The sequence below is a fragment of the Callorhinus ursinus genome, unplaced genomic scaffold (genome assembly GCF_003265705.2).
Source record: "Callorhinus ursinus isolate GAN/ISIS: 27379988/994484 unplaced genomic scaffold, GSC_fseal_2.0 scaffold23, whole genome shotgun sequence".
Taxonomy (NCBI): domain Eukaryota; kingdom Metazoa; phylum Chordata; class Mammalia; order Carnivora; family Otariidae; genus Callorhinus; species Callorhinus ursinus.
The window spans coordinates 22400131-22415345 of record NW_027397085.1 but is presented as its reverse complement, the minus strand read 5'-3'; the positions used below and the strand labels follow the sequence as shown (position 1 = coordinate 22415345).

Genomic DNA, 15215 nt, shown 5'->3' with positions numbered 1-15215 from the left:
AATTCAAAATTAAAAACAAAGTACCATTTATATTAGCACCGCCCAAAATCAAATACTTAGGTACAAAAGTAACAATACGTACATAAGATCTATACCAGAAAAACAAAAAACCCTGTGAACAGAATCAGAAAACTAAATAAGGGGTGCCTGGGTGGTTCAGTCATTAAGCATCTGCCTTCGGCTCAGGTCATGATCCCAGGGTCCTGGGATCGAGCCTTGTAACAGACTCCCTGCTCAGCAAGGGGCCTGCTTCTCCCTCTCCCACTCCCCCTGCTTCTATTCCCTCTCTCGCTGCCTCTCTCTCTCTGTCAAATAAATAAATAAAATCTTAAAAAAAAAAAAAACAACCTAAATAAATGAACAGATACTTCATGTTCATGGACTGGAAGAGTCAGTATTGTCAAGAAGTCAATTCTTCCCAACTTACCTACAGATTTAATGCAATGTCAACTGAAATCCCATCAAGTTATTTTATGAATATCAACAAACTGATTGCAAAGTTTATACAGAGAGGCAAAACACCCAAAATAGTCAACTCAATATTGAAGAACAAAATTGGCTTCTGGCTTCAAGACTTCCTATAAAGTTACAGTAATCAACACAGTGTGGTACTAAGAAAGGAAGAGACAAATAGTTCAGCGGAACAACACAGAGAGGCCAGAAATAGACCCCAAAAATATAGTCAACTGATCTTTGATAAAAGAGCGAAGGCAATACAGTAATTCAAAGACAGTCTTTTCAACAAATGTTATTGGAACAACTGGACATTCACATGCAAAAAAAAAAAAATGAATCTAGACACAGACCTTATATTGTCATAAAAAATAACTCAAAATGGATCACAGAGATGTAAAACACAAAACTATGAAATTCCTAGAAGAAAATGTAGGTGAAAACTTAAATGACCACGGGTACGGGGGTGCCTTTTTAGATACAACATCAAAGACACAATCCATGAAAGAAATAATAAACTGAACATCATTAAAATTAAAAACTGCTCTACAAAAGACAGGATCAGGAATTAAAATAAAAGACGAGCCAAAGATCAGGAAAAAATATTTGCAAAAGACACATCTGATAAAGGACTATTATCCAAAATACACACGGAATTCTCAAAACTGAATCTTAAGAAAACAAACAATCCAGGTCGCCTAGGTGGCTCAGTTGATTAAGTGTCTGCCTTTGGCTCAGGTCATGATCTCAGGGTCCTGGGATTGAGCCCCACATCAGGCTCCCTGCTCAGTGGAAAATCTGCTTCTCCCTCACCCTCTGCCCCTCCCCCCACACACACTCATGTGTGCACGCACTCATGCACTTTCTCTAAGAAATAAATAAAATCTTAAAAAAAAAGGAAACAATCTGATTTTTTAATGTGCCAAAGACTTTAACGGACACACCTCAACAAAAGAAGATACATAGCTGGCAAATAAGCATATGAAAAGACCACATCATATCATCAGGAAAATGCAAATTAAAACAACAAAGAGATATCACTACACACCCATTACAATGGACAAAATCTGGTACAATGACAACACCAGATGCTAGTGAGGATGTGGAGCAACAAGAACTCTTATACACTGCTGGTGGGAATGCAAAACAGTACAGCCACTTTGGAACACAGCTGGGGGGCTAAATATATTCTTACCATAGGACCCAGCAATCACACAACTTCGTATTTACCCAAAGGAGCTGAAAACTTATGTCTACACAAAAACCTGCAAATGGATGTATATAGCAGCTTTATTCATAATTACCAGTGCTTATTAGCAACCAAGAGGTCCTTCAGGAAGTGAATGGATAAACTATGGTACATCCAGGTAGAAAGAAAATGAGCAATCAAGCTATGAAAAGACATAGAGAAACCTTAGATGCATATGAGTAGTTGAAAGAAGCCAATCTGAGAAAGCTACACACGGTATGATTCCAACTACATGTCATTCCAGAAAAGGTAAAACTGTGGAGACCATAACAAGATCAGTGAATGCCAGGGGTCACAGGGGAGAGAGATGACAGAAAGACCACACGGGATTCTTAGGGCAATGAAAATACTCTATGATATTACAATGATGAATCTGTGTCATTATACAGTTGTCCAAACCCAAAGAATATACACCACCAAGAGCGAACCCTAAAGTAAACTACGGACTTTGGTGGATTATGATGTGTCAATGCAGGTTCATCATGGTAACAAATGCACCCCTCTGGTGGGATTTTGATAGTAAGAGAAGGCTGTGCACATGTGGGGGCAGGGAGTAAATGGGAAATCTCTATACCTTCCTCTCAATTTTACTATAAACCTAAAACTGCTCTGAAAGTCTTTTTAAAAAAGATTCTATGAAATATTATACTTAAAATACAAAACAAAGGAAAATACATAAACATCAAGAAAGAAGGCAGAGATAAAGATACATGATACCTTTTTAGCCTAATCTCATAGTTCAGCAGTACCTAATTAGATGATTAAGAAGAAATAAGAACATGAAACTGAGACACTAACTTGCTTTTTCTTCAGATCTCTGAGGGCAGCAAAATCATCGGGGGAGTCAGAAGGAACACTTGTGACCACACCAGTGCCTTATAAAAGAAAGTGTGGAATTAATTAATACAACCAGAATGCAATTACCAAAGTATTTCTAGAAAGAAAGAAAGAAAGAAACTCTACCTTTTTCCTCCTTAATGGTGAGCATTGGAAGAACATAGATGACCTTATTAGATGTTAAAGGAGCAGAAAGTGATGCACCAAGAATTTCCTGTGCAACAAAAAGATCAGCATAAAGGTGAAAAAACTTATTTTAACCATTAAAATTTAAAACAGTGTTAATATTTTTAAGCCCTGAGAAGATAGTATTTAAAAATAAATGAAGTAAAACAAAATACATTTTTTTATACGTACCAGACTACAAATAGTTGTGAATAATTATGATACCCAAATGTAATGTGGTAAGGTTGTGAGGCAATTAGTACACTAATACATTGCTTGTGACAGTGTACTCCTTGAGGAAAACAATATAGGAACCATAGCAAGAGACACAAAAATGTTCACACAACCTGGACCCAGCAATCCAATCCTAGGAATTAACCTCAAAGGAAAAAGTAACTTTTTTTCTTTGAGAAGTCTACCCAATGCTGTGTTAACTACAACAGCAAAACCTGGAGACAGCTAAAACTTTACAGAATAGAAAATCATTTAACAAAATGAGATATCAACAAAATAAAATACTGTATATCCATTTAAATTAAAACAATGATTACGAAGACAAACTGAACGAAAAGGATATAACCAGTTTCTCTTAAAAAAAAACAACAAAATCCGAAGATTCAACAATATTGAACCCATACCCTTAGAATGGGAACAAAAGCGCTTGCAGCTGCTTTTTGAGCCAAGGAATGCACGTTTCAATTCCACACAGTTCCCACCCATCCACTTTACTCAGGAAGAAGCTACTTATGGTCACATGGGTGAAGGCTAAATATCATGACAGTCTTAATAAGGGCTGCAAGCTATTTTTTTATTTATATTTTATTTATATCACACACTCCAGAATCTGCTCAAATGGAAAGAAACTGCATTAGGAACAGAAAATATTTGTGTTATTCACACAAGTCCTAAAAACGTCTCAGAACTCAGACATCAGGAACTAATGAGATGCGGCAGCACTGCTTATCACAGAAAAAGACAAACTATTCCAATATCCATTATAGAGAATGGTTAAATAAGCTGTGGTAGAGCCAAACAATGGAATACTATATGGCTGTAAAACAGAAGATACAAGGAAGCTCTGCGCTGATAAGGCACATACCAAGTCATAATTAAGTAAAAAAGAAAGCAAGACCGAGAACAATGTGATTAAGTATACTGCCACTGGTATATTAAAAAGTGGGAGGGGCGCCTGAGTGGCTCAATTGGTTAAGCATCTGACTCTTGATTTTGGCTCAGATCATGATGTCAGCGTAGTGAGATTGAGCCCCGAGTCAGGCTCTGCACTCAGTGGGGTATCTGCCTGAGATTCTCTCTCTCTCCCTCTGCCTCTGCCCCTGCTTATACATGCATGCTCTTTCTCTCTCAAGTGAATAAATAATATCTTTTAAAAAAGTAGATAAATAATAATAAGAGGGAGAAAGTATACACAGGCATTTGCTTATAGATACATGAAATACTTCTGGAAGGATATTTAAAACAGTGATTTTAGTGAATGCCTATGGAAGGGGAAACTGAGTGACTAGGGACAAATTTTCTATCTTTTTGTCTTTCAAATTTTGAGTTCTACTAATGTGTAACAATCTAGTCCAAAAGTAAGTTTCCAAAATAAGCAAGAAATAAAAGCTCAATTCAAAAAAACTGAGATAATATTCTACTCATCTTTTTCTTTTAAAATGTTACTTATTGGGGCACCTGGGTGGCTCAGTTGGTTAAGCGTCTGACTCTTGGTTTTGGTTCAGGTCATGGTCGCAGGGTTATGAGATCGAGTCCCGCATCAGGCTCTGCTCAGCACAGAGTATGCTTGGAATTCTCTCTCTCCTTTTCCCTCTGCCTCTCCTGCTCATGCTCTCTCTCTCTCTCTCTCAAATAAATATCTTTTTAAAAAATAAATAAATAAATGTTATTTATTAAGATACCTAAGATCAGCATTTACCAAAGGGAGTAAAACATACTCTGAAATACTGATAAGTAAATAAAATGTAAGGATAAAAGCTACATAATCATCCAGATTTAGTTACCATTATTTAGTTACCATCATCCAAGATTCTTCAGGGAAAAAAAATGGCTGCAATTCTATACCAGGAATGCTGGTAATCATCTACGGCAGCTATTAAATCTCTTAGGGAGGACTGTCTATTTTTTTTGACCAGATACTTACCGAACTGAAACAAGACTCAAAAATGCTATGGTACACAATGAATTCTCCACAGCAATAAGAAAGAACAAAACCACTCCTACACACATGTATGAATCTCAAAGACATAATTTGAGCAAAAGAAGCCAGACACAAAAAAGTACAGATTATATAATTCTGAATGAAAAGTTCAAGAACAGCAACTAATCTTCGGTGACTTAAATCAGAGCAGTGGTTACCTTTGCAGAAGAGGGGTAAGTACTGACTGCAAGATGGACAAGACAGCACTTTCTGGACTACTGGAACTGTTCTATATTTTGATTTAGGTGGCGCTTGCCTGAGTGTACACACGTATAAAAATGCACCAAAATACAAAATTTAGGATTTACACATTGCATTGTATGGATACAATTAAAAAGATTTTTTTCAATGTTCTTTCCTCAAGTGTCATCGTTGAAATTCTCCTCTAAATTTAAGCATTAAAATAAGAAATCTGCTACCCAACTCACCTCTCCCATTAATTCCTTAACAACAGGCACCACTCCATTGTGTTTGGTAAAGCCTTGGTATGACATATTTCTGGCAGCTCTTTGGGTGCAGATGAATATATCACCATTCACCATCTCAAACCCAATGTACTTCATATCAGGGCGAACCCAACAGTTGGTCTGTCCAAACATGGTCTCAGGTCTGAGAGTAGCAGCTACCAAGAAGATATTTTTACCTTTCAGGCCACTAAGAAGAAAAAAATATATGTTCATGCAAAAAAAATGTTGTGGATTCTATCACATCTATTATTTCGAAAAGATAAAGCAATAACTCTTTGGCAACCCACCTTAATTTGGATGGGTATGGCTCAAGTACTTTCAACTTGATTAAAGTATATTCCTGAGGTCCCACGCCCTAAACAAATAAACAAAACAAAAATTTGAGAGGATAAAAAAGCTTCCTGGATTAAACCCACCATCTATGTGAGAGATCTGAGTCAAATTTTTTAGATGGATTCTTGCATTGTTAGAATAATTTTCTTCCAATGAGGAGACGGCAAGTAAGGAGATGACTACATTCACATAAAAGTCTAATGTGAGGGCGCCTGGGTGGTTCAGATGGTTAAGCGTCTGCCTTCGCCTCAGGTCATGATCTCCGGGTCCTGGGACTGAGCCCCACATCAGGCTCCCAGCTCAGTGGGGACTCTCCCTCACCCTCTGCCTCTCCCCCTTGCTTGTGCTCTCTCTCTCTCTCTCTCTCTCAAATGAATAAATAAAATCTTTAAAAAATAAATTAAAAAAAAATAAAGGTCTAATGTGTAAGAAGTGACTTGAAAGGGGTAGGTGGCTCAGCCAGTTAAGCGACTGCCTTCGGCTCAGGTCATGATCCCTTTGCTTCTCCCTCTCACTTTGCACTGCACACCCCCTCCAGCTCGTGCTCTCTTCCTCTCTCTCTCTCAAATAAATAAATAAAATCTTTGGGGGAAAAAAGAAAGAAGAGTGACTTGAAAGGCCACCTTCCCACCCCACACCAGATCAGAACCCATAAATGAAGCCCAGACACTACTAAGTAAAAACAGTTGACTAAGAGCTCACTTGAGTGGAGGACACGAGGAAAAAAATTAGAATAATCACCCAAAACGGTGTTTACCAAAATGGGAGTCAGAATATGTAATCGAACAATCCCACAGAGCAGGCATCAAAGAAATACTCTGGACCTGGGGTCAAATGATGTGCATTCAAAACCTAGCCGAGCCCATTACTAATGGCTTGACCCAAGGGAGTCACAGTCTCTTTGAGCCTTCATTTCTTCATCTGTAAAATAACTGTACTGTGACTCACATGGGATTGTCCTGCGGAGCAGGTAAGACAATGAACAAGAAAATGCTTTGAAAAACTATGACATACTATTGGAATTTAGGATATTGCTGTGGTGTTGACTACATTAAAACTTAACAGTCAGTAAATTCAGTCTTCCAAATTCAAATTTTTGATCAACTCTCACTTCTATTAGATAAGTTACATCATAATTGAAAGCTGACTTTGAAAAGTAATCACTAAACTACAAATGCATTCAGAGATGGTAACAAAGGAAGATACAACACAGGGAATCCTAAGGTCAGATTCTGTCATTGTTACTGAACGACTGTGCTATGGCTTTAGGCAAATCACCTTGGTTTCACTCAAGTATTATAAGGAATAATGCTACTAATGTGTCTTACAGGAATGTAGAGTGAACTGATGTCATGCATGGCTAGAAGCACTTTGGAAATAAGCAAGTAGGCACATGATCAAAACAAGTATAAATGGAATCTGTGTACATCAGTTAGCCACATATCTCATCACCTTGCCCCATGCTTTTTAGAACAGTGTATTCTCCAAGCAGTGCTTCTCAAACATTAGCCTACATGTGAATCCTATCAAGAGCTTATTAGAGACAGATTTCTGGGCTCTACCCCCAGAGCTTCTGATTCAGCAATTCTGGGCTAAGGCCCAAGAATGTGCTTTTGTGGGCGCCTGGGTGGGTCAGTCGTTAGGCGTCTGCCTTCAGCTCCGGTCATGGTCCCAGGGTCCTGGGATCGAGCCCTGCATCAGGCTCCCTGCTCGGCAGGAAGCCTGCTTCTCCCTCTCCCACTCCCCCTGCTTGTGTTCCCTCTCTTGTTGTGTCTCTGTCCAAAAAAAAAAAAAAAAAAAGAATGTGCTTTTGTATCACATGCATATGCAGCTGATCCTAGCACCACTCTTGGAGTAACAAGGTCCTAGACAAGACACAGACACCTACAGTGCCACTGTGCCTTCCTCTTCAGAGTCACCGGAATATACCTCAGCACTGGAATAAAATTATTTTTAGGTTTCTGATATATTCTGTAAACTCTATGGCCATATTACAAAATATTATAATAGCTACTCTATGTCACAAATAATTACCTCTCCAGTTTGCCTGTCATGATCCATGCAGGGCTGTCCGTCTTTTGGAGAATAAATGGTATACCTAAAAAATAAACAATAAGTGACAAATATTATTGTAATATACAAGTTTCATCCTAACATATTTGCTTCTGTTGCTAGTATCTAACAATATTTCTTCTAACTAAAACTTCTAACTGAGCAAATGTCTACATCAATTATTTATGCTTTTATGAGTAGTTGTCAGCCTAGTTATTTAATGAAACCTTTCTGCCTTCATCAAAGGTAATACCCTGAAAAATATGCACTGATCTTGGCTTTGTAGTATGAAACAAAAGATTATGAAGTATAATTTCAGTTACGAAATACAAGTAGCTTTTAATTAATCCACAGAATCAAGGAAGAATCTTAAACAATTTATAGAAAAAAAGGATAAACTAACACATAAATAAAATTTTTTTGTGCTTGGCTGGAAATACTAAACAGAATCTTTAGGGAGATCATAAAAGCCAACACTCCAAGAGGGAGACAAACCATAAGAGACTCTTAATCATAGGAAACAAATTGAGGGTTGCAGGAGGGGAGGGGCGTGTGTGGATGGGGTAACTGGGTGATAGACATTAAGGAAGGCATGTGATGTAATGAGCACTGGGTATTATATTTAAAAAAAAAAGCCAACACTGCTAGTCTCCCTGTTTTTATTTGTCATGAACACTAAGCAGCTCAGAGGCATTAAAATACTGTTAAGACTAAAAAGGGAAACAAATGAGACATGAGACAAAAAGAAAAAATTTACAAAATGAGAAAGGATAATGGGAAAAAGAAGGCTATCTATCAAGCAGTGAATTACAATGCAAGAATTATGATTCTTGTTTTATTATACTGAAGGACAACAAACTCACCGCTTCCCAAATTTTATTTTGCTTCTTTCTCTTAATGTTAAAAACTGCCACCTGACAAATGAATCATAGTAAGGATTAACATCAGTGGTGATGAAGGAACGACGCCAGTCTACCTATAGAAGAGAAAAGAAAAAGTAATTTTTGAGAAATCTGTAGAGTCTCTATGAATAAGAATTCCCATGAATCTATTACTCACTCTTCTACTCTTTATTTTCCAACCTATAATTATATCAAACATTGAAAGAAAACATTTTCAGGTTCTATCTATTAAATATATTAATTATATTAACTTGTGTTTAATTGGTCAATTTTGAAACACGCATATTCATATAACAAGCATATAGGAATTATAATAAATTAAGAAAGAACACTTAAATAATACCTTTAAGTATTCCTAAATATATAAGCTAAACTTTGGCTTCTTCATATTCTTTGACAGAATTCCCTTCTACTAATTGCTATTAAAACATATTCCAGGGGTGCCTGGGTGGCTCAGATGGTTAAGCATCTGCGTTCGGCTCAGGTCATGATCACAGGGTCCTGGGATCGAGCCCCGCATTGGGCTCCCTGCTTGGTGGGGAGCCTGCCTCTCCCTCTCCCTCTGCTGTACCCCCTGCTTGTGCTCTCTCGCTCTCTGTCAAATATATAAATAAAATCTTAAAAAAAAATATTCCAATACAACAAATATTAAAGTACTTCACTGCTTATATCAAGACCCATAACAATAACAGTACTAATTCATTAGTGCAATACAGGTGGAATATATTATTCTAAATTAAGAGTGGTCCAAATATCATATAATCATAAACACAATTTGTTCTTCATATTTTCTTAAACTATGGGAGTGATGGACATACCTTCAAACCCATTCTCTTCAGATCCTGAATAGCCAGTGGTGGGAAATAATCAAGCCAATATTCTGCTTCAGAAAATTTGACTATCTCTTCATCAGAGAGACCAAGGGATTTCATAATGCCCCACTGATATTTAGAAGATCCAGCTTTAGCAGCAGCTTTACTCTGAAAAAAAACAATAAAAACAAACTCCATCAAGGACCAACCAACAAATGGTTAGCAAATTCCAGGACAGCAATAATTTTAAGTGAATAATTCGATTTGATAATTTTTTTATATTCCAAAACATGCTGTTGGTATGTCAGAATACTAATGGATTTTGACATACTATTTTGTCTGCCAAATTTTACAGTCCAATACTAAGACTCTGATACGAGAAATAACTAAATCATTGGAACCATAAAGAATTATCATTAAAGATAGGATGTCAGCACCAATCTCTATTCCCTTTTTTCTAATACCACATGTATCTTTTTTTAGTTATGAATAAGCTATTAACAAGAGTTTTGTCTTTTTCTAATATTTACCAATATCAAAAAGGCAACCAAATGTCAGGGGTTGGAGGTGGGTAAAGAAGTTAAACTATAAAAACTATAAAAAAAATGATCAAACTATAAAAATGGGTGGCTCAGTCGGTTAAGCAACCGACTCTTGGTTTTGGCTCGGGTAGTGATCTTGGGGTCATGTGATCAAGCTCCACGTCTGGCTTCACATTCAGCGCAGACTCTGCTTGTCCCTCTCCCTCTACTCCTCCCCCTGCTCACTCGCTCGCTTTCTCTAAAACAAACAGATAAATCGTAAAAAAAAAAAAAAAAAAAAAAAGGGAGGGGCGCCTGGGGGCCCAGTCAGTAAAGCGTCAGACTCTTGATTTCAGCTCAGGTCATGGTCTCAGAGTCATGGGATCAAGCCCTGCATCAGGCTCCATGCTCAGCAGGGAGTCTGCTTAAGATTCCCCCTCCCTCCCCCTCCACCTCAACTTATACGTGCATGAGTGTGCACATACGTACTCTCTCTCCCTCTCTCTCTCTAAAATAAATACATCTTAAAAAAAAAAAGAACTAAAAAGGCAGGGCAAGGAGTTTTGGAGGTGACAGAACTGCTCTGTATGGTACTATGGTGTCAGGAACATAATTCCACGTATTTGTCAAGCCAACAAAACTATCTACTACAAAGAGTGAATTTTACTGTATATACATTTGTTTAAAAAATCCACCAGGATGTTGGAGGAATGGAAGATGAAATGTAGACTATGACAAATGTATCTAACAGTATTATAAATACATGATACAACCACACTTTGAAGTGGGTTAAAAAGAAAGGAACTTTAGAAGTAACTCCGGGGGTGCCTGGCTGGCTTAGTTGGTAGAACATGCAACTCTTGATCTCAGAGACCATGACTTTGGGCCACATGTTGGGTGTAGAGCTTACTCAAAAAAAAAAAAAAAAGTAACTTTGGAAAAGAATGTGTTGACTAGATTCTAAGGACAAAAGTAGACAAAAAGCATATACAAACACTGTACTTTCATTGGTAAAACTGTTTCTCCCAGGGGTATGGGTTAGCAATTCTTGAACTACTAGTACACCAGGACTGAAAAAATTATATACTATAAATAATGAGAGCCAGGTTTCTCACTGTTTGGAAAAAGAAGTCACAAATAAGTAAAGGGAGAATGCTAGAATGAGGCCCGTGGTTATAACATGGAGCCAGCAGTATCACTATGAACTTTTTTTTTAAAGTAAACTCTACCCCAAATGTGGGGCTCATATTCATGACCCCAACATCAAGAGTCACATGTCCTACCAAATGAGCCAGCCAGGTGCCCCATAGGATGAACTTTTTGAATGTATACAGAGATAGGTAAAGAAATGTAGACAGGTACATATATGTGGGTTACCAGGGTTATTATATATATTTCCTTGCTCTTTCTACTGAGAAGGGCTATAAACAATGAGTGTACCTAGCATTCAGAACTTAAGTTTCTAAATACAGTTTCTCAATAAAAGGAAACAGGATTCCTGAGAGAAGTGGTTGATTCCAGGCTGCAACAGGGAAAAGATGAACCTGGAGTATGTTGGGCACTAGAAAATAATAAAGTGCTTAAAAAAGAAAAAAAAGGTGGAGGCACATCAGACAGACATAGGAGCCAACCGAAAAGACTCTCAATGGCCAAAACCAGAGCAAGTTGAACAATAACAGTAACAACCACCCCAAAACACCAGATAGTACTGAAGTATAACTCAAAGAATAAAATAAATATGCATGAACCCACACAGATATAAAAAAAAAAGCCTGAATAAATAAGTAAATGGGGGAGAAAGGACAACTATTCCTTTTCAGAAGAATTCCAGGTAATAAATGTAGAAGGAATGAAGGAAATGGAAAATCACCATTAGAGCAATACAGTTACAACTGTTGCAGGCAAGATCCACCGCCAAATGCTAAAATTAGTGAGAACATATTTAAAAAGATTTTATCTCCAGGGCACCTGGCTGGCTCAGTCACTTAAATGTCTGACTCTTGATTTTGGCTCAGGTCATGATCTCAGGGTCATGAGATTGAGCCCCACATTGGGCTCTGTGCTCAGCAGGGAGTCTGCTTGGGATTCTCTCTCTCCCTTTCCCTCTGCTCCTTACCCCCCACTGACCCCCACCCTTGCTCAATCATTCTCTGTCTAAAATAAATAAAGTATTTTTTAAAAAGGAGATATTATTTCCATAGCCCCAAAGTATCTCTCTCAAAATATTTATGAATCAAAGGGAAAAATGGAATCCTTACAGTAGAAAAATGTGGCAGACACCACCAAAGCCAAATGATCAAGGTTAACATCAACCGTAGTAAAATATCAACATCATATACTCACTGATATGATGCACTGAGGAGGACACATCCCTCTCATTCTACTCATGAGAAAGCATTAAACAAACCCAAATTGAGGGACATTCTATAAATGATCTGACCAGTACTCTCCAAAAGTGTCAAAGTCATGGAAGACAAAGATGGAAGAGACTAAGGAGACATACGAAGGAGACATGACAAGTAAATGCAATGTGGGATCTTGGATTGGACCTGCAAACAGAATAATGATGTCAACGAGAAAACCAATGAAGGTCAAATGAAGTTTGTAGTTTAGTGAATAGTATTGTTCAAATGTTAATTTCTTAGTTTTGAGGACTGTACACAGTTATATAAGGGGAACTGGGTGAAGATTATAAGGGAACTCTGCTCTACCTTGCAATCCTTCTCTATATCTAAATTATTTCAAAATAAAGTAAAAAGGGGAAAAAGGCCATCAAAAAGTCAGAAAGATAATTTTTGGCTTTGTTACTTTTTCAAAATTACTGAGTACTTTTTATGTGCCAGGTACTGGGAATACAAATATAAATTAGACAAAAATACAAAATTTCAACCAAAATAAATAGTATTAACCCCAAACCTTTTTTCCTTTAGCTTTATCCTTAATTATTACATCTTCTGTTTTAACATTGGTATCTTCCTCTTCCTCTTCTTCATCTGGAAAATCAGGGGGGCAACCATAAAGCTCTATTTCTCTTTTCAACTTATCAGCACATGCCTATAACAAATACAACATTAGAGTGAAGTTCAAAATTCAAGTCAGAAACAATCTGAATTTTTTTGGTATTTCTATGGCCAACTAAAATTGAGATTTTCTACAATACATCTATACACATGTGAATCATTATAGAAAATCCATATGATATAATTCATGTACGTCAAAATTCACTAATTTATAAATTAGTATTTTACTTCATTTATTCAGCAAGCATTTATTCAACATTCAAAATACTCAATGTAGTCTACTATATGTTAGGTATTAGAAGTACCAAGATACCTAAGATATAGTGTTATCATTTTGAATAACAACATGAATAGCAGTATCTCTCAATTTAAAGATTACTGTCATATCTTCTATCGTCATCTCAAGCCTGCAAGGTAGACAGAACAAGCATTAAACTAGAAAACACATGGAATGCCTGGGTGGATCAGTTGGTTAAGCCTCTACCTTTGGCTCAGGTCATGATTCCAGGGAGCTGGGATCAAGCCCCGCATCAGGCTCCCTGCTCAGAAGGGAGCCTGCTTCTCCCTCTCCCTCTGCCCTTCCCCCTGCTAATGTTCCCTTTCTCTCTCTCTCGCTGACAAATAAAATCTTTTAAAAAATAAAAAAAATAATAAATTATAAAACACACACTAGAGATGAAGGGGTTTATCTGAGGTTATACAAACTACCAATATATGCCTTTTGATATGATACAGCAGGAGGTTTACCTCAATATAGTATTCTTGTCAGAATATTTCACTCAAATCTAATCATGAAGAAACAATCAGAAAACTCAGATGATGAGGCATTCTACAAAATAACTGGCCTAAACTCTCAAATGACATTCAATGTCATGACAAACTAAAAGAAACCAAGAAGAACTGATAACAAAATCCAATGTGTGATCCACAGCACACACAGTAAAAAACTGCCAGAAAGGACATTTTGGAACAACTAGAAACATCTGACTAGAGATTAGATGAAGATAATATTACATCAATGTTAAACTTCTTGGAGGGGACAATGAGACTGTGATGATGCAGAATGCCCTTGTTCTCAAAAAATACACACTAAAGTACTTGGAGGTGGCACAACATGATGGGTGCAACTTACTTTCCATGAGTTCATAGAAAAAGAGAGAAAAAAGTGTGCATGTATTACATGTGTGTGAACTAAAACAGTTATGGCAAATGTTAATACTTGGTAACTATATGTGAAAGGTATATGGGTGTTCATTCTCCTAACCTTTTACCTTTTCTGCAGGTTTGACATTTTTCAAAATAAAAGGTTGGAGAAGCAAAAGAAATGAGAATTAAATTTCCCAACCCTCTTGCATTTAGGAAATCCTTTCAACTCTAATTGTCTGGCCCCTTCTTTACTTAGAATTATTTCTAATACACATTTATGATGAAGACCTTTGCAAACATGATGAAAATATAATACAACTAAAAAAAAAAAGAGCTGATACACATAAAAAAACTTTATTACTTGATGCTGACTTCCTATACCTCATGGGTACACAAAATATCACGCTATTTTACTTGTTAATAGTTATAATCTAAGTTGAAATATCAATATGTAAGGTCACCAACAGAGATATCAAAATTACTTAGAGATCACTTAGACCTTAATGTGTGCCCTTTATGCACTTCTTCAAGTATCTTCTAAAAATTAATTTTCACAATAAATTCAACTCATTTCAAAAAACACTGCAGGGGCGCCTGGGTGGCTCAGTTGGTTAAGCGACTGCCTTCGGCTCAGGTCAGGATCCCAGGGTCCTGGGATCGAGCCCCGCGTCGAGCTCCCCGTTCCGCGGGAAGCCTGCTTCTCCCTCTCCCACTTCCCCGGCTTGTGTTCCCTCTCTTGCTGTCTCTCTCTCTCTGTCAATTAAATAAATAAAATCTTTAAAAAAAAAAAAAAAAAAAGGAGAAAGAAACAGGTAAAATTAAAAAAAAAAAAAACAAAACACTGCAATATAATATATAAGTATCTGAAAATCCTATTTCAAGCTCTTAAATTGGACATTACATTTGTTTTAAGTTAAAGAGTAGAAACCAATCCCAAAAGCAATCTTACCTTGATGGGCATTCCAGTACAGTGTAAACCAAAGGGAAACAGACAAGTTTTTCCTTTCAGTCTCTGGTATCCTACTGCAAACTACAGAAAGCAA

At 37.1% G+C, this 15215-nt stretch overlaps 1 protein-coding gene across 2 annotated transcripts in view; it reads right to left on the bottom strand.

Moving 5' to 3' along the window:
- The window catches only part of LARS1 (leucyl-tRNA synthetase 1), a 70160-nt gene that overhangs the window by 42461 nt on the left and 12484 nt on the right, over window positions 1-15215 (bottom strand). For both annotated transcript variants that reach the window (XM_025892385.2, XM_073905509.1), the window contains 9 exons: window positions 15122-15202; window positions 12923-13060; window positions 9492-9653; window positions 8635-8747; window positions 7754-7817; window positions 5674-5741; window positions 5348-5573; window positions 2666-2753; window positions 2501-2577 (listed from right to left, as the gene is read on the bottom strand). In XM_025892385.2, the coding sequence (XP_025748170.1) occupies window positions 2501-2577; window positions 2666-2753; window positions 5348-5573; window positions 5674-5741; window positions 7754-7817; window positions 8635-8747; window positions 9492-9653; window positions 12923-13060; window positions 15122-15202 (1017 nt within the window). The remainder of the gene's footprint in view (window positions 1-2500; window positions 2578-2665; window positions 2754-5347; window positions 5574-5673; window positions 5742-7753; window positions 7818-8634; window positions 8748-9491; window positions 9654-12922; window positions 13061-15121; window positions 15203-15215) is intronic.